Below are 25,451 nucleotides of genomic sequence, written 5' to 3' on the forward strand. Positions count from 1 at the left end.
AGGATAGAGCTGTCATAATAAGCTTCAAGTTTCATTTCTCTGCTGAAAATGTGCTCGCTTTCTGATCCTCTTACCTTCCCCCTGTTCTGGTTGTTTGTGCTCCTGTCATTTTTAAAAGTGAAAACCTTGCTTCTTCATGACACATCCATACACTGTCCAGTTCAGCTTGACCATGATTTCTGACTGAGATTCCTGAGCACATCTATTACCTCTGCACTAAACATAGCAAATATCCAAAAAACCGGCTCTTTCCAAGAGTAACATCCCTCTTGGCAGTTAAGATTCTGGATCCAAGCTTGTCCACTCCTGTCTTCCCTGGATGTCAAGGGAAAATAACAGGAATTTATATACAGAATATTGCACATCTGGTTTATAGAAAATGTTTTCAACCTTTTTTTCCAAGAAGCGATCCCTTAAAAATATTTCTACTGGAGCTGTGGATATCCAGAATTTAAGCTAACTGGCAATAACCTTACATTTCTTTGTTACCTTTTGTGGCCTCCTTAGAAGCGGGTGACAAACTGCCAGGGCACAAGGATCACAGGTTTGGAAAGCATTAGGCCCCGTGAGGGCATAAAAATGCATTTACCTCTTTTGCCCTGGAGAAGAATAAAAACCAGATTCCGCCTGCAAAGGTAAACAGAATAGGCTGGCTAACTAAAAAAGCGTTTTTATTTTCCCTATACTTCATAATCACCGAGATGGTCAGGGGCTGGAGCACACGACATACAAAAGGAGGCTGAGGCAGTGGGGTTTGCTCCACCCGGAGGAGGGCATGCTAAGAGGAGACCTCATTACCGTGTACGAGTACCTGACGGGAGGGCGTAGGGAAGACAGAGGTGCGTGGTGGAAGGACAAGAGGCAATGGATGCAAGCTGGAACATGGGCAAGCCCAACAAGATATTAGGAAAAGGTTTTTCACCAGGAGGGTGGTCAGACACTGGAACGTGCTGCCCAGAGGGGTTGTGGCATCTCCATCCTCAGAAGTGTTCAGACCTCGATCAGACACAGCCCCTGGGCAATGTGACCTTGCTGGCCCTGCTCTGAGCAAGGGCTTGGACCAGATGACACCACGGTCTCTTCCAACCTTAACTGTTTCACGGTTCTGTGACCACTCCTTGTTCTTTGGTAATGAACAAAGGATATGCTGAGTCTTCAGTCTGACGTATTGTCAGTAGGCAGCTTTAATTAAAGTAAATAAATAAAAAATCTTCAGTTCTGGATGATTTAGAAAGCTCAGTTGTATTTTCTGGATGCAATAAAACACAACTGTGTAAAAGGATGGAGCTTCTCTTAATATTTAAAATGACAGATTTACTTTGCGACTAAAGCATGCTTTGTTTTACTTAAGATGTCTTCACGAAAGTGTGTCTAGTTACATAACATTTTAGTTACAAGAAAAAAAACAAAACAAGAAAAACTTGCCAAATTGACAGTATGTCTAGAAATGAAATTCTATGAAAATAACATCAAGCAGAGTTCAAAAATTGTTTTGAAGAAAATAAGTATACCAAAAAGTCTTCCTTGCATTCTCTTTTAATTAAAACTAGTCATCATTTGTGCAAAATCCAGTACAAACAACAAAAAAATATTACAGACTAACATTCAAATTTTGCACTTGCACTGCTGCCATTGGAATCATCATATCTAGGCAACCGTCAGTTGTAAAACAACAAACTTTACACTGCATAGGTTTAAGCTAACACATCACAAGCTACAAATGGTTTCTCACCAATTTGTACCAGCAATGGAAACCTCACTGAGCATTATGAATATTTCAGTTTATCAAGTGATCAAAGCTTACCGCCTCAGTAATTTATTTTGATAGTTCAGATTTAGCTTTTCATTGCTTTACACGGTATTAAGTGCGCTAGGGCAGGTATCAAGATAGGTGTTGTACAAGAAGAAAAGAATTATAGATCCTATAGGAAGAAACAAGTCATAACAAGCAACTATAGGGCAAAGCATAAAACAATTCTTTGCAACAAAAAAAACAAGAGCTAGCTCGCAAAGTCTGAACCTAATCCTTTAGTCAGGGAATCAGCTGTGGTACTCGTGTAATAATTCTTAGCAGGTTGAAAAACTATCAGAGCATTATCACTGAGAAAAAACTCTGAGGCCCACCACAATAGCTGTATATGTATTTAAACCTCTATTAAGAGCTAGGCGCTTTTAGAAGGTTTTCAAACAAGTATTCAAGCAATTCAAGTATCAGATAAACAAACAGGAGTGCTTAGTAGGATATATCATTAACATGTTCCTCTAAGAAATCTGTACAGATATAATTAATAACTATAAGTAAAGACCCACAATAACTACAGTCTACATGTAAATACAGAGTTTTGTTCTAAGACAAAAACAGATACACAGCCCAATTCTGCAGCTGTTATGCCAAACAAGCAACAATTTGGGGGTTAGGTTCCCCATTCCCTTTGGTTGTTTTTTTTGTTTTTTAAGCACAGACTTGTTTTACAGCATACTCTGATTTCTCAGAGCAGCACAGCATCCATTTTGAAATAGCTTCAAGTTGAATGATTTTTTTTTTAAATCGCAAATACACTCCACAGCTATGTTTCAATAAGCACAAGAGAGCAAAAATTTCTGTTCAGTGGGACATTCTACTTTAAAAAAAAAAAAATCAGAAAGAAAAATCTTCAAAGCCAGGTTCAACAGCTGTGCTCTGCTGTCTGGCAGCACAGACTCAGGCAAATCACATCTTTTTGTGCCTTTTCCTTTCCTATGCGCAAAACCAATGTGGGTAACACCTATCTGCCTTTCAGTGGTACTGTGAGAACCCGTATTTGAGAAGGACAGTGGCAGCCCTTAGATACCACTACTGCACCATTCGGGGCTCAGAACTGTGAGCTTTCGTCGTTTCATTCACCCACCTGAAATTAAAGATGGAGGTTAAGATGACTTAATTTTTAAACATCGGTATTTTTACGCAAGCATCTCAATTTTTTTTAAAATGCCATCTAGTAAAGAATTTCAAAGGGCTCTGCTTCTTTAATGAGGCATTAAAATACAGTCATACGACAAAAAAAGCAACTCTACTAAGTCTCTTAAACCCCTGGACTTACATTATCAGCTTTTATGTGCCTGTCAACACTCAACAGTAAGAAGCAATGGTTTGCTCTTTGCCTTGAATTTAAAAGCCAGCTAAACTTCCTCCCACTTTCCTGCTGAGAGCTTTAACTCCTTGCAAACTGTCAAAGCCTTGACACTTCAGCAGCAGATAAATCTACAACATGAGGCACTGGCCAGGTGTAGTCTCAGTCAGCCGCTGGCCACTCATTTACTACTGACCGTTTCATTCATCTCTAGAAGCGGTAAACTACAACTACCTTCCTCCCCTCCCACTCCCCAAAGACACACACGCTGCTCGCAGATCAGCTCTTTGGCTTTTAAATAGATGCTAGCTCTGCCAGCGTACTCTCCACTCAGTATAAACTACAACATTTACACCATTATCTCAGTGTACAAAAACCAATGACTCCAAAGATAAACCATCCTGTTCCTTTACAACAATAAAATGAGATACAGACTTATAAGGGGATCCTTGAGATACTGCACTTAGCAGCAGTATACTGAAAAATGATCCTTTCCCTTTTCTTCTGTTCCTTTCACACTGTAATTTCAGAGTATACAAAACCCCTGTTTAAGCCTCCTAACCTTGATAAAGACTTGATCCCACTCTCATTCAAGTCAATGGAAAAAGATCTCCTAATTAACTTTAAAGATGCATGACTGAGGCACTGAGTGGCAAAGTTACAGGACAGTACCATAATAATTAATTTATAAAAATAACAGTTATTTTCTCATAATAGAAAAAAATGCTTCTTCCTTATGATAGAGAATAGAAACTAGCCTTATCTAAAGGTCAGCCATTTTCGCTGCGAATGCACAGCATCCAGACAGCTCTTCCCACTCCAGGCTTTTTCTCAGGTGGTAGACACAAACTATTATGCAGAAGTTACAAATGCCTTTAGGATTTCAAAGAAGGAGAGGAAAAATTAATAATAATTAAAAAAATTAGAGGTTCTGCCAACCTCGGCATGCTTCCTCTTTCAAATACCTTAAATACAGCCTGGCATAGAGTTTCTCTCATCACCAAAAGGACATCAATGGGCTTCAAATACCACACCAATCCCTTGACTCACGCGCTATGTCAAACCCCGAGGGAAGCATTTGCCAGCAGCAAAATTCTTAACGAGAATGCCAAGAGTTAAAAAGTTAAGTCGCACTGATTCAGCATTCAGATCAAACAGCCAGAATTCTTCCTAGACTATTAAGGGGCTCTGAGGCAGGCAAGAGCCTGCACATCACAAGCATTCCAGGGACCCTGCTTTGCCTACGCTGGAACAAACCCATTGCAAAATACGGGCGCCCTCCTGATGTAAAAGCATGCCGTCTCTCGTTGTCTCTCTGTCCATACACATGCACGAGGCTGTTAGGCACAAAATACTTCCTTCATCAAAGTTACGAGCAACAGAACTTTTTCCATTCTCAAATCTTTTAGCATCCGTAGTCATTTTTTAAAAGCTGCTCTAAGAAGTAATATTGTGCACAAAAACACATCTTTTACAAACTCAGGCAACCAAAATACAGAAAAACCAAAAACACACACAAGAGGAGACAGTAAGTCTTCTCACCAGCCACAACTTCAAATGCAGATTTTTAGAGCTGGAGGAAGGAATTAAATGCTTCAAGCAATAATAACAGGCAATCTTTTCAGTTTAAATGGGAAGGGAAGGGCTTTTTAACTAAGCATAAAGTATGTGTAGGGAATACTAGCACAGACAAAGAACATGCGAACCATACATTCAGAAAAGACAAAGAATCAGTCATCCAACTTTCCTTTTATTTAAAAAAGTTTAACAGCCAATTAATAAAACCAGGGACAAACAGATAACCACGTTCAAATACAACATAGTAGAAATAGCAATTTTATGCAGGATCGGTACTTAGGATTAATCCCCCCGCCCCAACACACACATTTTTTGAAATGCAGGCAGAAGTTATTCAAAACTACTAATTCGTGAAATGTTCTTCCAGACAGAACGGTCCGGGTCCCTAAGAAGGTGGCAAATAGCCTACACATATCAAAAGCTGTCTCTGTGGTGTCTAGAAATAAATGGTCCCCACAACCACGTTTTAAACTGGTCCGAGTATTTCTCTTGATGTTGTCAACACAATTGCCACACCTCCGAAGCACAGAAAAAATTTTCAGCAGGTCAGTAATGGATTTATTATGGAAAAAAAAATCTCATAGAAGAAAGTTCTAAGCCTTAAAAGGAAACTAGCTTGAAATCTAGCCAATTTAAACAAAAAATAATTGAAGGTAATTTCAGACTCCACATTTGCCCAAGTCCTCTGGCAATTTTTTTGTGGTTTTACAATCATTTCCTATAGCCACCTCTCACCGCTGTTCTGAAGACCTGCACAAGCACATTGGGGAAAAGGAAAGGAAAGAAGTGACGAGTTCTCTAGAGAAAACCATGGAAATGACTGTGAGCTTGACTTCATATTGTACACAAACGATTAAAAAGAATTAAACGAGAAAGTTCCTTGGCACTAGTGTAATTCCATTACAAATCACTGTTTCCTACAGTAACAGAGGGTAAAATCACGTTTGGCACAAGTATGAATTTTTGAATTAACAGCGTACATTTAAAAACTCAGTCTTACCAAAAGTAACTTCTCCTTTGCCAGTCTTGTCAAACAGCTGAAAGGCCACTATGAACAACGCATCTGGAGCGCACAGGACTGATTCAAATGCCACAAACTCTTGAAAGGATATCAGCCTAAAGGAGGAAGGAAAAAGTAAAACCTATGAAACCACTCGCTTGCGGAAATAAATAGCGTATAACATAGCTTACGCAAAAGAAAAAAGACCTCAACCAAATTGTGTGTGAAGTGTTATCAACAGGGATTAAAATTTTCCCTAAAACGCCTTATCATTGACAGTGCCCCAGCATTGTCAGTAGGCCTTTACACTCCTACATGGAAATGACTTTGCAGAACAAGGAACTGCTCTGCTTGGCAAGTCACAACATAACAAAATAAGCAAAGCGCTCAGTGTGGCTACTCATCTCAGCTACGTTGTCTCACTGAACTGCCCTCTGGCGGAGCCTACCTCCCTCCACTGGCAAGAGAGAGGGTCAATAAAGACACGAATAACTTCCCTTGAGACTCAGTACTTTAACGCTTTTGGAAAGCATATCCATTTAAGACCTACATGCTGCCACTCATTTCAGAAGGAACCGATCAGAATACAGTATCTGTTTGTTAGGAACTTATTAGTCATCTGTTGCAGCCCTCCAGTACTGCATGTTGAGTCACAATTTTTCAGGCAGTAGTCTGCATCTTCTTCCTCAGCCCAAGAGCACTTTATTCAAACACATCATTTTAGCCAGGTACCCAAAATGCACGTGCATTAGCAGAACACAGATAAAAGCAGAGGTGCCTCTCCTTAAGTTAGTTAGTAAGCAGAAACACATAATTAGACAACGCAGCATTATTTGCAGCAGCAGATTTGATATAGCAAAGACCTTGAGCGGTTCTACTTTCTCCAGGTCACACACGAGTTTAAATGGAGATCAGACTCTCTTTCTTCAGGAAGAGAAGAGTTGTGGGCTAACCATTCTTCTTTTCTGTACTTCTTCTTAAATGACTAGGTTGTACAGTTTAAAATTGTCTTCAAATGTGTGGCTGCAGGGCTGCTGTCAGTCTGGGAGGTTTAAGATTGTCCTCTCCCTAAGCTGTTCTATGTCAAAGAAGCCCACATATAGCTTTAATGGTTTCACATGGCAGTAACTGGGGAACAAAGATTTGATTTTGACACACACGAAATTCAGTGTAACAAGCGCCAAGAAACACACACAAAAGAAAAAATTTTTTATTAGAAACTACCTGTACCTCTAGGACTTCTACTCAAAATGACACTGTGGCCAGCTCAACGAACACTTCCACCCAGTATGCAATAATGGTGAAGAAGGAAGGGTTTGAATAGGCTAGAAAAGACAATTCTATCGACTTATGACGGCCTTTTGCCTAGAGTAATATAGTAATTTCTAGTCACCCTATCTTAAGAGAGTTTTAAGTCACCCAAAAATGTACTAGAAGTCAGCAGTCAAACATCCAGAAGGTAACATAAGCTGCTTTCTAAGAAAATGAAAATATAAGAACAACAAAAGGAAAATATCAAAGGATAAGCATTGTGTAGAGAAGACCAAAAAAGTTGTCCTACTTTACCTCCATCGAGATATACATACTAAGTAAAAGTGAAAGGAAACACATTTAGAGTTTAAAATATTCTAAAAATAATTAGTTTTGTGAACTTACCACCATAGGATATAAGGTATTGAGAGAAATAAATAAAAAGAAAACTCCCAAAGTATTTTTAATATTAAACTCACAATTGATGATGCCAGTAAACATAAGCATCACTTTAGCTTTACTGGCAAAAACGCCAGTGGCTTGCTACATAAGCACACGTTATCACACGGGCAGGCTATTACGCAGTTTATTACAAATTCCTTGGGAGCTCCAGGTACTGCTCACTGTTAGAGATTGAACGAAAGAAAATTTCAATCTCTCCTTAGTCAAAAGTAATTAAAAAAAAACCTTCAATTTTAAATCAATACATCACAAAAAAATTAATTTTACATTTACTCTCATTTATTGTCACTATATGACTTACAGGTTATAACAACTCATTATTATCCATAATTATTTGTTACATGCCTGACAACATACACAACATTAAACAGACACAAACCACCAAACGCTTCTGCCCCAAAGTTTACAAAGCCCAGACAGAAAGAACAAAATAGACAGCACACAACAAGACTCTAGAATAGGACTGTCTGGAACTAAAAATGTAAACTATCTGCCAGTTTTTATGAAGCATCTTTTTATATGAAACAGTTATTATGTATGTTTACTAACAATATCCCAACACATACGGAGATCGTAATACAGAAGAGAATTCAGCACCTATCCTAGCAGAATCCCAACATCAGGCTAGGAGCATATTCTGTGTTATTAGACCTGGATTTGATTAGAATTCCATACGCTAACACCGCTACAAGATTTCATACTAGTAGAAGCATACTAGAAAGAACACTTTGTCACTACTTGCAAGTAAAGCCCCCCAGTTAAGTCAGAGAGAGATGATTAAAATAACCCTTGTCCATTTTTAAAAACAATTATTCTTAGTTCTAGGAAGATTAAAAGTGTACAAATTGTGTGGTTCTAGCCAGACTATTAAAGAAGAGACATTAATATCGACTGTGCCAGCTGAATTCAAATTAACCCAATTTTTACATGTTAATTAAACCAGCTATTTTCTTCTTATTGTATTTTTGCTCCTTAAGTAGACTAGCCTGCTAGTGATTCCCAACAGATCTATTCTAACCACAATGACGTATTCATTTACTTCTATTATGACCATACAATACAGTAACTGAGCAGTAATTTTTCACAGTCAATTACACGTGTGATTCTTAATGCTTAAAGATGCTGAAATAATGTGTACTACATAGCCATATGCTCACTTCTCTATACTGCACAAGGGTAGTTGCCTGGGTAACACATTTTCTCTCTGGTTTAGCATCAGCCTTTTGGATTTAGCATAAGCCTTCACTGAATATCATTAGGTGTCATTAAACAGCACATATTAACATGGACTTCAATATACTACTTAAGAGTTATTTTATCTACTTAAACAAATGCTCATTTATATTACAAAAGCAGAGAAAAGCCTAGTAAATTTAAACAGCACAAAGAGAGAGATGAAATGTTTACAAAATCATACATCAAGCTTGAAAGATATCCTACCCAACCGGTCAGAAATCTTCCTTCACCTTCATGTCCTCATTAACAGTGGCTACACTGCACAGTTTATTCAGCAAGATTGAAATCTTGGTATTTGCACAATATCCACACACAAGAGCTACAGGCCAAATGTAGCAACTGGGTACAGTGCAGCAAGATCACTATTCACTACCTCTCCCCCTTCCTCCATGCTTTTTCTTTTGGTGCTCATGCCCATGGTATCTCGGCACCACATAGATGTAATGCTTTTTCAGCAGAGAAAGTCCACATGTAGCCATACAAAGGAAAAAAGCCATTACGCACTGTAATAATACATACAAATGCAATGAGGAAGAGGTTTCTTCAAAATCAATGCATATGTTTTTACTGTATCAGCAATTTAAACATGATAACATAATGGGACACAAATTGAAGCTACATCTATTATTTTATGCTGCAACCAAGGTAAACTAAGTATAGTATAACTTGGTGCATTAGGGGATAAATTTATATCCAATAATAACAGAAAATGCTGGCATTTCCAAGTGTTATTTTTGAATAGTTTGTCCTTTCTAAAAATAAAGCATAGAGTATTTCTCAGTAATGTGTTAGTTAATACAGTCCAAACAGAGATGTACAGTAAATACTTATTTTGTTAGGTATTTAAAAGTACAACAAAAGACAGAAAAACATGATGTTACAGGAGGCAGGACGGGAAATGCCTGGACTGCTGCTGATATGCCTTAATACAGTCACTGTATTGTCAGAAGAGTTTCTGACCACACTGAAGCCAGATGAAGTACTTTTCCAACTGAAACCAGGAATGAGAAACTTAAGGCCAGGAACTAGGCAAGGCTCATGGGTCTGTTTCATACAACCTACAACCATATGAGATAGATGGATATAGTTTGTTTTTTGTTGTTGTTGTTGTTTTGTTTTTTGTTTTTTTTTTAAATCTGCCTTACTACTGCCCACTAGGTTGAAAGGCTTCTCTGGCCATCAGCAGGAAAGCGGACAGAAGAAAAATCCACTTCCAAAGATCCCTATGCCCAGTGTTAAGACTGAGATAAAACTTGCTCCCAGGGCAAGGTATTCACTGGACACCAGAGCTGGACATCTGAGTCTCCCTTTAAGAGGTCACAGCAACAGTAGCTTCTGTAGCTACCCTCAAATCCCTAACTCCTGGCAATGCAAAAATTGTGCTGGAGCTACAACACAAGAGATTCTGCCCACAGCGACCACAGTGAGAGACCATGCAAAAAACACCATTCTTTGCTTGTACCCTTCAAGCACTTGTACCCTTTTTCCACTTCAGGTTTCTGAAAAAAATCATGTAAGAAGAGAATTACCAGTGCTGTGCTCATTTCATCCACCTGTTCCAGTCTGCATTGCCTATTGCCACAGAATTTACAGATTCTGTTAACTGCTGACAATTTGCTAAGAAAGCCCATCTGGACACGACAGAAAAATGCAGTATGAAGTTAATTTCCATGTACATGGTTCACATTAAGGACTTCTGCAACTCAGGGGTAAGCACCTCTCTACTAGTCTGTTTGTTCTGCTAACGAATGAGGAGCTCTTTTGCTGTCCTGCTTCTTTCTACCTCTGTGACTTACAGATTTCAGTATCTCTCACTGGCCACCCTTGCTATCTCTAGGTAACTCCTCACTGAAATCAAAAGAAATTAAAGTATTTAAAAAAGCGCTAGGGACAACCTTTGCGATTCTGGGCTCAGACTTTTAGGGTGAAGAGTGGTCACACTCACCAATCACCAGGAACAGACGCTTCTTTAGAACAGAGCAGGGATCTGAGACAGCAGATAAATGCTTCTAGAAATAATATAGCAACATTTTCAGAACCCCACTGTGTTAAGCCATTAACACTGTAACAAAATTAACTTGTCATTACCCTTGCAAGCTATCTTCTTTTTTTATACTAGAAATACAGCTGAATTATCAGACAGGCTCTCACGATGTTAAAGCTTATGAGAGCTTATGATGTTAAAGCTCTAAACATTCATCAGCCTATTAAAAATGAACACTAACAAAAACAGGTTTGTACTTCAGTTTGAAACTAGGGGCTCTGAACTCAAAAGACTGCCAAGGTGGAGAGAATCCAAAAGAAGGCCAAAAGGTCCCATTGCCATTCTTAGCCAATTTCATTCCAGGAACCAAAAAGCAAGTAACAGCTAGTCCAGGTAGCCAGTTCAAGAAGAACTGCTTTATGCATCACCAAAAAAAAAAAAAAAAAAAGTCACAATACCAAACTAGAGAGGAAAGCTAATCACTTTTGGAACTTTCTCCATTCATTTCATTCGCATAACAGTATACTAGCTAACTCAGAAGAAAGTCCGAGTATCAGAAGAGACTCTCCAAAGATACATTAGAAACATAGAGTCACCAGTCATTACACACTGAGGAGGGCAGAAACAGACCTTACTCACAGCAGAAAGCTGCTATCAGAAGCTTCAATATAACCCCGCAAAACTCCTGCAAGTCATGAAATCCCAGACTTGTCCGCAAGTTCACATAGGCTACAGTTTTACATTTTGCTCTTTCTGACATCAGCCTCCACTCATGAGGGAGATCCAAATCACAAGGTACGGATTATACTCACAATCTTATTACAAAATGGATTTGAAGCCATGTAATGTAGAAAATGCCGTTTTTACAGGCACCAAACCAAGGGAAGAGTGTTCGAAATCTGAGAAAGATCTGGCATTTTCAGTCAAATGCCATCTGAAGCCACTGATGGCTACTTGCTACTATGATGCCAGCTTCACCAATATAACTTTTTACAGGATTCTTTTACCAAGGATAACAAACATCACATTAACTTGTCTGCAAGGTTTAAGGTGCTCACCTGCCAGATACATGAGTTCAGCTGAGCAGAAAAGAGGGCACAGAAACCATCACAAAAGTTCAGTTATACTTGTGTCTGTTCACTAGGAAGCCTGCATTCTCTAGTCATGCTTTATTTATCTCACATTTTACTCTGTGCAACCGCTGATATGAGTCATGCCCGAAGTTTTCTGGTTTCTAAAAATGCCACAACTACAGACTTTAAGTCCATAGCTAATTATTCTAAAGTTTCTCTAAAGATACTTTAAAGGCAGGGTTCAAAAAATGCATTCATATGGGTGAAGAGACAGCTTGCCTGGGCAAGTACCAAAAGCAAAAGCTAGGATTTCATTAAAGAAGGGGGGAGGAAGGTGGAGGGGTAGCTAATCTTGCCTATTGGCAAAGTCAGCCTTTCAAATGCAAACCATGTGCAACCAGCAACACTGTCTTCCCAAGCCTGCAAAGTGGCTCTCTAAATACCTTAGTTGCTCCTCCTCCCTCTTGAGGAAATACAGTGGCAACAAACACTTAACAGTGCTATGGTAAAACAAAGCAAACAGAGGTACTTTTTTCTATGATCTCTTCCTATCCTTCTAACCTATTTTCAGTTGCTATTTGTACGTGTGCCTGTGACAAACACACAAAGTAAACAGGGACAAAAAGACTCATGGAGGGAAATAAGAGCAGGAGCTGGAGCCAGCCAACGAACATGAAAGGTTCAATGGATTAAAAATACACAGTGGACAGAAAAGAGCTTGCTCAGCTAAAAATCACAAAACGGTGTTATTACTCATCCCACTTAAAAGATACTGAATTCCTTTATGTATTGGCGGGAGGCAGGAAACAACACTTGGGGACCTAGATTGTTATGGAAAGAATGGTTTTGTATTTTCTAAATGAACAAAAATGGAAAAAATTAACACTTACCCATCTTTGGTCTGATCCACCACACCTGCAAGGAGCTGTACAGTGTTCGCATTAGGCAAGCCATCTCCAATTATCTTCAGGTACCGTGTGACAAAGTCATTAGGAGACATGAAGAATTCTCCACTCTTCTCCACACTTGCATACTGTTAAATAAGTAAGAAAAGTTAGTGCCTCACACGCATCCCTCACCAGGCTACCCACTGTTTCCAGTCAGGACCAGGCTTACAGTACAGCAGTGAGACAGTTCCTGCTCTGAAGAACCTATTATCATTGAAACAGGACTGGACTGAGTCAGCGGGAAGTAATGGAACAGGTAAAGGCTTGGCTTCTCAGCCAAAAGATCTACAGATTTATGACTATTTGTTTATCAGGTCAACAATTTCTCCATATTTAGACCAGAAATAGTTAATACTCCAGTATGAAATGTTTTTTCCGAAGTAGAAGACTAAGCATGCACCCATTTGCAAATGGGTATACGACATTTTAGGCCCACTGAAAACTATAACAAGTAGGAGATACTCCAGCATATTTTATTTAGCTAAGATGACACCTTTGTGTAGCCAATGTATTTCAGCACAAAAAGGTGGGTTTGCACCTGAGAAATTACTAGTGGAGTAAATTATCCCATAAGAGTGTCCACCTGAGGGTGCTCTTTTGGAGTAATTGCACAACCGCAAATTCAGCCATAGCTAGTCCCTAAGTAAAGAAGAACCTAGAGATTTTCTTCCTTGGTTAAAATGCTGAAACAAGACTGGAGAATACTGATTTGCAGAGATAAAAAACAAAAAGGAAGCAAGAACATGGATGTGGCAATTTAGTACATTTAAAAACAAGAAGAGCGATCCGAGATCTCACCAAACACCTCTGATATTCACTGCTCCTTCTTCACGCCAGAGTTACTATTTTGCATACCACTCCAGAAACAGCACTCAACATACCCAAGCCTATTTGCTGCATGGGAGGCCAAAAGTAACAAGTTTCATGTTCCTTTTTTGATCTTAAAAATATTTTGAAGATAATACATAAATAAAATTGCCTTTGTTACCACCCTTATCCCGATTCTTCAGCCATCCCTCAAATTTAAAAGCCCTAAATTTCTGTAGAAAGGTAACCTTGAAATCAACTCTTCAAATGTTTTTTTGGAGTGGGGGGGGGGGGAGATAAAGACAATAGTTAAGAGAACAAAAATCCTAGGCAACATTTACAGCGCTATGTGTTAGCTTTAAGTGAAACAGGTCTGCCTCGGGATAAAAAACTTGCATTGAGAACAGGAAAGCAACTTGTTACTGTCTTCTTTTTTTTTTTTTTTTTTTTTTTTAAGATGGGATGATAAAACATTGCTGCAGCTCCCCGTAAAACATTATCCACACTGAAGTAATAAATAAATTAGATGCCTATTGCTATTTTGTGGTGTTCTTCAAAGACATGTGTTTTGTTTTACATTGCTATGCCTCTGCTAAGGGAAGGAAACTGTCAGTTTTCATTTCATAGAATCATACTGGTGCCTGCAGAGTACCGTTATACCTGCTGTAGGCATATAACTCTCAGAGGGATGCCAAAGTGTAACAGTAAGTAGATTATTTTTCTTCTACTGCAATATAAATACAGTCTTCAGGTACAGCAATATCTTCAAAGAACAAGGCTTCAGAGAAACAAGCCCAAACAAAACATAACTCGCTTTGGCATCTATATATTGGTTAGCATTCAAGGATTCACGTTTCAATAGACACTGCAAAGCAAGCTTTCTAGCTGATACACTGCAAAGAATTGTCAATTGTATACTTTTATAAGAAAGAGCAGATCAATTCATTTCAATGTAATCATTTGCAGGGAGACAGAATCTTTCAGAATCCCAGCCTCAAAAACTTTTAACACAGCCGCTATTGAGAAACAAATCAAATAAGTCAGACAGTCTGTGCTTCTATATTTCATTTTTTTCTTCCAGGCTAACCCCCTGCTAAGCCACTCAATAACAGAAAACAGCACAAGGTTTCAGTGTCCCCCTGTTTCTTGTCATTGTGATTTACTCAAGTGCATTTGAAATCCAATCACGTACACTATACTACATATAGAAAATGACCTTGGAAAATGTCAGCTTGATCACTTTGACTAAAATCTAATCTCTTAGGGGTTATGGTAGAAGACTTAGAAAAAGTAGAGTTACTCTTAGAAATTATCATAACAAAAAGAGAAAAACATCAATTCTATTGGTTTTGGAGAAGAGACATTAAAAAAATATGGTTCTTTACAATTGTATTTTTCCCCACTTTGGCAATTATACCCACAGAGAATTTGATATTATATAATAGTACTTAATGGCTTTTTGGTAACTTATTTCCATACATTTTAGATAGTCAAATATTAACCAGTTCAACCCCATTTTAAATAAGATTTGCAAACATTTTATTGTGGTTTTGATGTACTAAAAATTCTGAGAGTTGATTGTAATGAACTGTATTTAAACAGACAGCCTCATATTTATTTCTACAGAGTGATCATCATTCCTACTAGGAAATGGTATTTTTTAACTCCTAATTGAGTTTAAAAATGACTGTCAAGTTATTTTACAAATGAAGATTCCACAGTCTGCAGAAACAACTGTATTTGGCCTGACCACTTAAAATCACCTGAGGCAGTTTAATTAACGCTCTGGCCACAGCTTGCCTGTGGAGCACAAAATAACATGCCATACTCACTCACCCTCTTTCTGAGTGGCATAGCAATTTCTGTATTACACTGAACAAAACGTTGAGGTCACATTTCATCCTTCCAGTTATTGAGACCCCTTCCTTTCAATGATGAGGGTAGCAGAAAAGGCAAGAAAAAGGGGCAGGAGGCAGTCCTTAGTGAGCTCAGCTCTGACCCATCCAATTCACAGCGGTTGAATGCTAAGGGAGTTGCAATCTTCAGGAACACAAGAGTTAAATACTCACAGGCAGGCATGAAACGAGTTTTACAGTATTCTCAGCAAACCAATCAATCCACCCGCAACAACCAAACTTCTCATTCCCCAAAAGGGACCAGACTTCTCCTTAACATGTTCCTCTCCTTCCTCAATGCTGCCATCTTCTCCTCGAGTCAGCAGCCTACTCCCCATCTGCCTTCTCTGCTGTCTCCATCTTGCTCTTCAAGCATTTTCCTACGAAAATCCCATTCTTTTTCAAGGGACCCTCCTCTCCTGACAGATATCAGTTCCAGGATTTAATAAGTTAAATCTTAATTTTCCCAACTGAAAATTCAATTTCAGAGGTATAAATATGAATAGTATATGATAAAACTATAAATACTGACATATTCAGAGTGGCATCTACATATATCATTAATAATAGATCATAAGGGCCAATGGAAAAACATGCCCAGGAGCTCAAAGAAATTGGGGCATGATATTGGAGAGACGTAATTAATGTGGAGGAAGGAACTTAGAAAGGTATTAGCCACACAACCCCTTCTTAAAAAAAATTCAGATTCTAAAGCTCATCATACCACCTACCTCACTTCCATATATTCTCCAGACTCATCAATTTCTGTATACTTTTTCATACCAAACTTCCACATTACTACAGACATTGTACTAATAGATCTTAGAAAGATTAAGAATATTCCTTTACATTTAGGAGATGGATCACCACATTCCAGGAAAACACTACAGTACACTTATTAAGTATGCAAGCTGGTGTCATTTCATTGTTTACAATAGTACTTCTATAACAGGACAACATAGAAGGATTGTGAAACTAAAACACGGACACCATGTCACAAGGTGATCTTCTCAACACTTCTACAGAGTGAGAAAAGCATGGGTAACACTGATGGCGGGAAAGAAGCAAGAGTGGGAGAAGGAAGTTTACCAAATGGTCTAACAGTAAGGCGTCTATACTAGCATTTTACCATGCGTAGGAACAACATTGAAACTCCCACCCCATTCTGTGAACAATGCTTTTTTTTTTTTTTTTCCTCCTAAGATAGTAATACTTCTGAGTCAATACAATAATCACTCAGGAATGTATCTGACTTCTTGGTGAGCATTGTTCAATTCTAATAGTGGTATTTAAGTCTAACATGGTAATAATACAGTGAATGATTAATGGTTGGAAAAACTATCAAGAGTTGTATGCTGCAATAAAGGAGCAAAAGATATGAAAAATTTAAGCTGAAACAGTAAAATATTTACATACCTTTAAAAATATTGTTTTCAACTCAGCTGGATCAGCTCTCTTGGTTAGAGCCACCTACAAGTAAATACAATTATATTAATATGCATAATTTATACAAAGAAGTTGAAGTCTCATTTAAAAGAAGAATTCAAACAACAGAACAAATGATGAAAATAAATGTTCGCTTTAGATAAACTAAGTACTGCTTTAACTGGTCATATTTACTTCACTGACTTCACATTTACACTAGGTTATTTAACATTTTTGTTAAAACTGCTTCCCTTATGCAACCCTGCTATTCTTAAACAGGTACACATTAACAAGTCATTTAAGTATTCAACTATCAAATTCTTTCAACATACCTCTCTGCTTGGATTCGACATGAGATCATCTTTACCATACAGATTTTTCTGCTTCTAGCATTTTTCACCTAAGGATTTCAGAGTACCATATGCAGCCCCCAAGTGATAGATGGCAAAAAATAAAATGCTCAGATTTATCAAGTTGTCCAAGAAAGCAACTCAGTAAGAGACTGAATTCCAGTATAATTATTTGACTTACTGGTACTTCTACCTCCTACTTCCATCACTTTAAATTATTTAAACTTATAGCGCAGTCTTTCTGGATGCTGTCAACTCCCAAAGCACAGTATCCAGATTTTTCTGCAGATTAGACAACTAATCGGTGACAGCTAAAATCGAAGCTGCATCAATCACCACAAACCCAAAATGACTACTCAGAACACTTTTTCTGAAACACTGGATTAAAAAATATTCTATATCCACTATGGAATAAGCCCTGTCATCTTTCTCCTCCTTGATACACCATGTCACCCATTTGCTGTTTCTGGCAATGGGTGGATTCATTCCCTCTGTTTGTGCCTGCTGTAATTTCCCACTCCTCTTTCAAAACAGTGTGATAAAATCTTGCCTGTCGCCATTATAACCACTATCTGAGAGTCAATTCAGCACAGTAGCCTATTTCTAATCCAAAAAAATTACTTTGTAAGCATATCTGGGTTTTCAAAAAAACTTGTGAACAGACAAAGCGCAATACACAATCTTACCCTCATCTAAGGTTTAAACATCAGAAAATTTATCAAGAATATATATGACTGCCTACTTTCTTGACTCTCCAGAGCAATGGTAAACTGTAACAGTGAATGTACCACCTGGACTGCAAGTGCAGTTCTAGGAGCACACTATACTACTGCAGGAAATGGTAGTGGTGGGGGGAAAGTCTGTACAACATTGTGAGCATTATATCCTCACTCATACATTCAGTTAAGAATCATCAGTAAATTCTTCCTCATCTTAAATAGGTCATTTAAAAATAAAATAAAAAGCTGAGAATATTTTATGAGAAGTGTATGAAAAGGGCTTCTCCTAATAACATTTTAAGAGTAATTTTAAAAGAAAAAAAAAAACATACGTGAAGCTGTGCTATGCTAGGACTCAACTGACAGGAGTCCACAGCTGGAGTCCCAATTCTGTGTTTGCACAGAAATCTGTGTGGAGGCAGTTGCAAAAAAAGGGCAACTGTGAGGCTGGGAATCTAAAAATGATTATTTTCTAAAGTACATCCTGCCCTAAATTTAATCATGTTGTAGTAAGCAGAGATTTATTTTAGCTCCCTCTGCAAGAATCCGGCTCTCTAGAGCAACTGGAACTTTGAGGGGGAGGGGGCGGGGAAGACTGCTGCAACAAGTATACACAAACTAAAAACATTTCAAATATCTATATCCATTACAAATATAATCAGTATCACATTCCATCTGCCATTAGGTTTAAATTTTACACTGTCCCAGAAATCTATCCATGAAGAAACTGAGGCTGAAAAGAACAAAGGAAAAGGGCACATGTCGATACTCATACTTCAGCCTCTGTTGCTTCGGTTTCCCTGAAATTAGCAGCTTCGGGAAACCCAACACAGAACGTGCTCGAGTCCATTTGCCTTTTTTCTGCCTTCTCTTGATTATGTTTTGTCACAGCAAGTTTCTTTCAAACCATACTGAAAGACAGGCTGAAGCTGGTCAGGTCAGTATAGCAGAGGCATGGCAGACCTGCAATCCAAGCAGTAGTCCCAGACCATGGCTTCCTTCATTTCATGCAGTCTACTGCCACATTTTTCTATATCCTGGGGAACAGGAGAGGAAAGGGATGACTAGCATTGGATAACAGGTTCATTAAGGTGTAACCCACCAACCTCCATTTGAAAGCTCTCTTAGATCCCAAGCAAGAAAAGATCCTCTATTATATTATGTTACAGCTTCAGAAGGACTGATGCAATTGCAGCCGTATCAGTGCCAAGAAGAGAAATACTTAATTTAGTTTTTCACCCATTCCCAGCTGTGGGCAAAGCTCAAGCTGCACACAGACACATAACAAGAACTGTTCCTGATGACAGATGTCACTAGCAGATTCCACTTCTGGAAATGGTCAAAATAATGCTTTCAATACTATTCCGAAAATTGTTCTCACTTACGTCAGCAGTTGAAGGTGGCCTAAGTAACCTGATGCCAGCAAGCACTACAAGCCAACACGTAACATGCCTGATGTAAACCGACCTACAGACATCACGTGCTTTTCCTTTGGTACACTCTGATTATGTTTGCTAACGTTCATATAAATGGTCCTAGGTTTGTTACTGGAAAAAGTTCTCCATTTTACTCTATTTTCTCTCCATAAAGACAAAAAACAATTTGAAATAAAACCAACTAGGTGCTGGTAGGCATGACATCTCTGTAATCGTGTGAGGAGGCATTCGATAAAGCAGATCCAAGAGGGATAATGTTTCTTATTGCCCTTTACAAAAAGGAGCTTTGTAACAGAGGTTAACCCTAAATAAAAACCAGTTATTTTTATTAGGTAAAGTTTAGTGAAGAAAGCTCTCCAGCATCCAGCATTTATTTTTTAAAACTAGAAGAGAACAAGGAATATAGGCTTCAAGGAAGAAACTAAACTTGTAATAACATCAGGGCATACCACAGAAAACACTGGGATAATGTACAGAAAATGTCAAAGGGAATTTTCATTCCAAGAGACAGCTACTTCTAAAGTTTTAGCCAACATCAGCTACGTGTGTTTGTGCATTAGGTTGTATGTGAATCCAGCACCATACATTTCAGGCAACATAAGAAGTGAATTTAAAAAACCCTAATCTCTTCCATTAGCAATGATGTTCAGCAAAACACACAGAGGGTGCACAGAGAAAGGGAAAGCTCTTTCAGCGAGGGACAGAACACGGGTTGATTTGCATGCTGGAGCTGTTTTTATCCTTAGCATCCCTTGCGCCTAGATCTTTACTTCAGTACATTTTCTACAGCTGAGCTCTTTTCCTTGCTGACTGGTGCTCAGTCAATTTACATTGACATGCACTCTCAATCTCACTTCCACCCTCAACAAGAAATAAAAACAGACCCTTCCCAGAAAAATGCAACTGTAAAACACAAAACAGAATCCACTGGGAATCAGAGAATATATTCAGCTTCCAATCAATGTTATTAATATATTTGTCATGCATAACGCAGAAGGAAAAAATTGTCAGATGTTATGCGACATCAAAAGATACAGAAGGACTAGTAAAGTAGTGTCTGTGCGCTACACAGGAAAGAGGACAGAAAAAAAAGAATAGGCACTAGAGAGACAGGGCAGCAGGAAAATCAAAACTAATGCCAATATAGCATTAATCTAAATGGTAAATATAAAATGTCTAACTTTCCTACTGTTATGGAGAAGATCATTTTAGTAGCCACAATTCGGATGGACTAGAAAGTGATGGGGCCCCAAGACCATTTCTGCATTGTTACGATATTCCAAAAAGTTTATTGGGACAGCAGCAAGTCTAGAGAAAGAGGAAAAGATAAACTTTTGAAATGTTCTTTGTTCCTCACATCTTATCCTGAATACAGCTCAAGTGTGAAGAAGAAAGTTGATGGAGGAAAAGATGTCTCCCTCTATCTCACTGTTATTAACATTCCTGGCTTCAAGCAGGTAAAATGCTTGAGTAATGCCCTTCTCCAAGCACAGAATTGGAATTCTGGCAGATCTGCCTCATTGTGGAAAGTTATGGAGCTCCGTCCATTAAATTTTCAGGAACGCTACCTAGAAGTACACACAAAGAGAAGATGCTTGAAATGAGAGGCCCAACAAATGATCACAAGCTCTAGTACCTTCATGTTGAAATTAAAAGCATTTTTTAAAAGCTCTTCCATTCTTAAACCCTACCAGGGCACACTGTACTCTCCACCATGAAAAGACCTCAAGTCAAGATTGAAACCTTATGTCTTCTAGGGATATTCTTTAGTTTCATCACAAGTTATTGAGTCCATTAGTAATACCCAAAAGCATGTGGCCTAGTTTAAGTAACAGGTCTGACTGAATGATCGTTAAGGTTTCCTTCTGGCTAAAAATATATATACTCTTTCAGAACATGCAAGTCAGAAGGAGACCAAGCCAGGGTTTGACCTTCCATTTCTGTTTAAATGAGTGACTGAAGCATAGGAAGCCAGTTAAAATGCAGTTAGAGGCCAAGTTTGAAATCATACTAGAAATCTATTAATACTGCATGAGTGAAATCACACTCAAATTTGCATTTTAACACAACTAATTTGCTTCCATAGCTGAGAATTACCTTTCTTACATTTTTACACCAGTACTGTCAGAAACAGACTCATTCTCCTGAACGGGCAGTTTTCCTTTCCTGCATCACATAACACCATTGTAAGCTGCAAAGGTGGTCTGCATCAACATCTGTCCAGGGTACTGTTTCAGCTGTCCCATCACTTTTAATTAGCATTTTTTAGTCATTTCAGTTTATCTGGCATTATTTCAGTATCTGGCATCTTACCTAAAAAAAGGTATTGTTATTCTTTCTGCATTGTCAAAATCTAAGTAAAAGAACTTGATTGTAATCTGAAATGGTAAAGGGGGTAAAGGGAGCTAGGCAGAACTCACCATTACTGGGCAAGTTCACAAGCAAGACACAGACAAGCTCACTAAACAAGGAATTGGATGACTGCAAGGAAACTACACAGAAGGCAGGTCAAAAAGACACTCTCAACAGACTTCCTTAAGGGTAAGTTGCGTGTTCTTCCTAGGAAAATATAATCAGATGGCATTTGCTACTACTTACCCACAGGCTTCGGGTAAGCACTGTAAGACAAGCTGCTAACTACCAAGCAGGTGCTCGTATTGCATTCACTCTGACCAGTAAGAACACAGCAGCCTTGAGATAAAAACATTCATTTTCTAAAATCAATTTTCATCCTCAGAGTTTAACATGTTGGGCTTACAACTGCATTTTGCAAAAGTGGAAGCCTACCAACTCAAGTAGCAGTTATTGCTTTCCTTCGACTGAAAACATATAAGGCTGACTATCAAGCTTAGAAAAAGAAACGTTATTAACACTAATCTACAATGTCATCTGGATTCTACAGGCTACTTCAGGATGCAGAGCCACAGAATAAGCGCTACTGAAGCTAGACAGTTGTGCTGAGCCTATCTGCGCTGTGGCGGAGCAGAGAAAACTTGCTAGTTGATGGAAACAGCAAATCTCAAACAAAACTATTTTCATCTGTCTTAAATCTGTCAGAATTAAATGTCTCTGGACAATTCCCAGTCCAGCGTCTGCACCATGAGAAGTGGAAGCCTCGCTGCCTCCAAGCGCATCAAAGCTAACACATCTACTTTATTAGGCAATTACGTGCTAGCTTTGATCCTACTTTCAAAGTCAAAATGTAGCCGACTTGTTCACAGGATGTATTCTTGCACAAGGAGATTTCAGAAAGGCTACAGCCTTTTTCCATGCAAACTAATCAGGGGACCAAGACACAGTTACACAGTCAATTACATACACACTGGAAAACGCTACTGTCATATGCTGCACAACGCTACATATTGCACAGTAACGTGCACACGTGTTATTTTCCAATTCGTCCAATGCTTCCAAGTAGGTGCAGATACAAAGGTGAGGTAGTCTAAGGAAAATAGCTACAAGAATTTCGAAGAATATCAAAATAATGGGCCATGTAAGAAGACTTTTAGACTGTGTACTCCTTCTATTTTCCTATGTAAAGGCCTGGAAAACAGAAGGAACATAAATACTAGTCCACTAGTAAGGTAAAAATAGCTTGGCATTGATCATTGCTCAGCAAAATTGTTAATAAAAGGAAAAAGGATCATACTGTGATCAATACCATCCACTCCAAAAACTTAAGCATGTGCCAGAAAACACAGCTAGGAACAATCAGGGTTATAGTTGGTAGTCGTGCTCTGGACAAGGCAAGGATGCAACAACTGTTCACAAAAATCTTAGTAAGTTTGCTTCCTACAGCACAACGTGAAGAACATGTGAGACACAGAAACTGAAAACCAGCTCTCTGAAAAGCAGAAATAACCCTTTCACCTTTCATGCCATTACCAAAAAAAAACCAAACCTCTGCTCTCCAGTCTTCACCAAACTGTCATAAAGGGCTACAACACTCCAACTAAATCAGACCATTTTCCTCCTCAAAGCAATATTCCCTATTCTCTCATAGCTCCTCTACAACATATTCTTACAATACTGAAGATCATCTGGGTGATCCACAAGAACACAAAAGGCTGACTGCTTCTGCTTTCTATCAGCATTAATGACTTGGTTAAGGTCATCATGTACTGCTGACACATCCCAATGGATCTTAGCAAACTACAGCTCACCACTCACTGGAAGAAAGACAACAAACATATGTAGTATGTATTAGAGATCCTCCAATAAAAAACAGTTAATTTACAAATAAGCACCTAACGAGAATGGTCAAATAAGATTCTCATCAACTTACAAGTATTTCTCAAGAATACTCCCTCCTCCTGCTTACCACACAAATCGAATGGATGCTAATTCTATTATATTTCTGCTCTCCCTTTTGCTTCCTTACACCTTTTAGAAATTGAGACATAGCTACGCATTACGAATGCCAACCTGTTAAAATATATTTGGTAGCATCCTCAGTTCAGTCTATAGAGTCTCCCTTTTGATTTTCCCAGGGCTTATACAGTTACAATAGTACTGCTGTATAGCCAGCATATCAACCATAAATCCTAGACATCCTCTGCCTCATGTTCATCTACCAAGAGCAGTCACCACAGTGCTAGCAGTTTATTTGCTGGAGCTAAAGCTAAGGCTTACGTCTATCAGGGTAACAGTTTTCTCACCCAAAGAAGCAAAGGGTAGAAAACTTCTTCGGTGTAACAGCAAGATCAAAAGTAGCTTCTGGAAGAAGCAGTAGATACTAGCTATCAGCCAAAAATCTTTACGGAGAAGTGATGGAGTATTAGGGCAGCATAAATTTTATCTCACACCTGATATTGTTAGCATAAAATACATATTTGGAGCAAGACTAATCAACAGGTGAGCCACAACTAGGACAAAAGACCACATAACACCATCGTTCCAACAAGGTGGCACCTTCAGGAGGCATCTCACCACCATGCAGAGCACTAGTGACATCTAGGAGAGCTGTCACAGGCTGCAAGGCACAAACTATCGATGAGCCTCTCCAAGGTCCCAACGCTCAAGGTTCCTGAAAACTCACTGGTCAATGGGGACAGTCACGCCTGGTTTCATCTGGCTCCTAGCTCCAGTCCCCAAACACCCAAGTGCTCACTGTGCCCCCAGCCTGGCATGAAGTAGCTTTTACAGTCTAAATGATCAGCTGCTTATATCAAGAACGATCACACTTAAAGATTCCAGAAAAAAAAACAAAAGTAAAAAACCAGCAAAAACCACACACACACAATGCCGCATGACGCAGGAACTTCCTGGAAGTCCTGTGCTCTGCCTGACACCATGCAACACAGATGGCATCCTAAAAATATCCTTCCACACTTTATCTTCCCCTTCATGAAACATGGAACCAAGACAGAAAGCAGCAGCAGCAACATATGCTCTGAACAGCATTATAAAATTTTTCTCCATGATTTTCTACTCAGAATGTCAGTGTGATGGAAGTTAAACTGTGACACTAAGTCCCAACGAGTGAGCAGGATAGTTTGCAGCAGTAACTGCTGACCTGCTGCCCTTCAAAGAAAACAAACCAGGAGCGGACAGTGCTGTTATAGAGGGGTATAGCAAAAGACTGATCTCCATTTACCTATCTAGAAATTCTACAGTTATAAGGAAATAAAAACATTATATGGATGTGCAATGAGTGCCTATAAAGATTATGCGAAGGCTGATATCAAGGTATTCCTAGAATAACTGCTGTTAGCTGTGACATCACGCTTGTGAATAAGCAAGTGAAAGAAATGAGCTGGAGAAGAGGTGCTATACATTGCATGTCTCACTAATAATTGTGTGACAAGAATTATGTAGGAATAACTGACAGGTAAATGTATTTTGTTTCAGTGTTGTGTTTTCTTCTTTGATTGAACACAAAAGTTCACTTTTCAAGATTCTATTTATAATCAGATCCATCTATTCAAGTCTATTCAAAATGCTACACCTCAGTAGCTCAGAGAACCGGGAAGGATGTGGGAGTGGGCATGAATCCCTATGTATGCATGGATCCAATTCTACAATATTAAAAAGAACAAAAGACAACTGCATAATGGAAGCAGACAGCATCACACACAAGAAGCAAACTTATTAAGAGCTACAAATGGTGGGACTCAAAAGAAAATCTGAAGTCCTGCAGCCAGGAAGGAACCTTTCCTCATGTCCAACAGATACAAGA

General features: G+C 38.7%; 1 protein-coding gene across 12 annotated transcripts in view; it reads right to left on the reverse strand.

Moving 5' to 3' along the window:
- SLC25A13 (solute carrier family 25 member 13) overlaps positions 1-25,451 on the reverse strand; it is a 104,816-nt gene that overhangs the window by 62,596 nt on the left and 16,769 nt on the right. For 6 of the 12 annotated variants that reach the window (XM_068934902.1, XM_068934899.1, XM_068934901.1 and 3 more), the window contains 3 exons: positions 16,760-16,813; positions 12,585-12,727; positions 5,689-5,804 (listed from right to left, as the gene is read on the reverse strand). In XM_068934902.1, coding sequence (XP_068791003.1) covers positions 5,689-5,804; positions 12,585-12,694 — 226 coding nt within the window. In that variant the 5' untranslated portion in view covers positions 12,695-12,727; positions 16,760-16,813. Of the gene's footprint in view, positions 1-5,688; positions 5,805-12,584; positions 12,728-16,759; positions 16,814-18,612; positions 18,875-25,451 lie in introns of all 12 variants that reach the window. The other 6 variants (XM_068934903.1, XM_068934900.1, XM_068934904.1 and 3 more) reach the window with 2 other exon arrangements.

The sequence above is a fragment of the Struthio camelus genome, chromosome 2, assembly GCF_040807025.1.
Source record: "Struthio camelus isolate bStrCam1 chromosome 2, bStrCam1.hap1, whole genome shotgun sequence".
Lineage (NCBI taxonomy): Eukaryota > Metazoa > Chordata > Aves > Struthioniformes > Struthionidae > Struthio > Struthio camelus.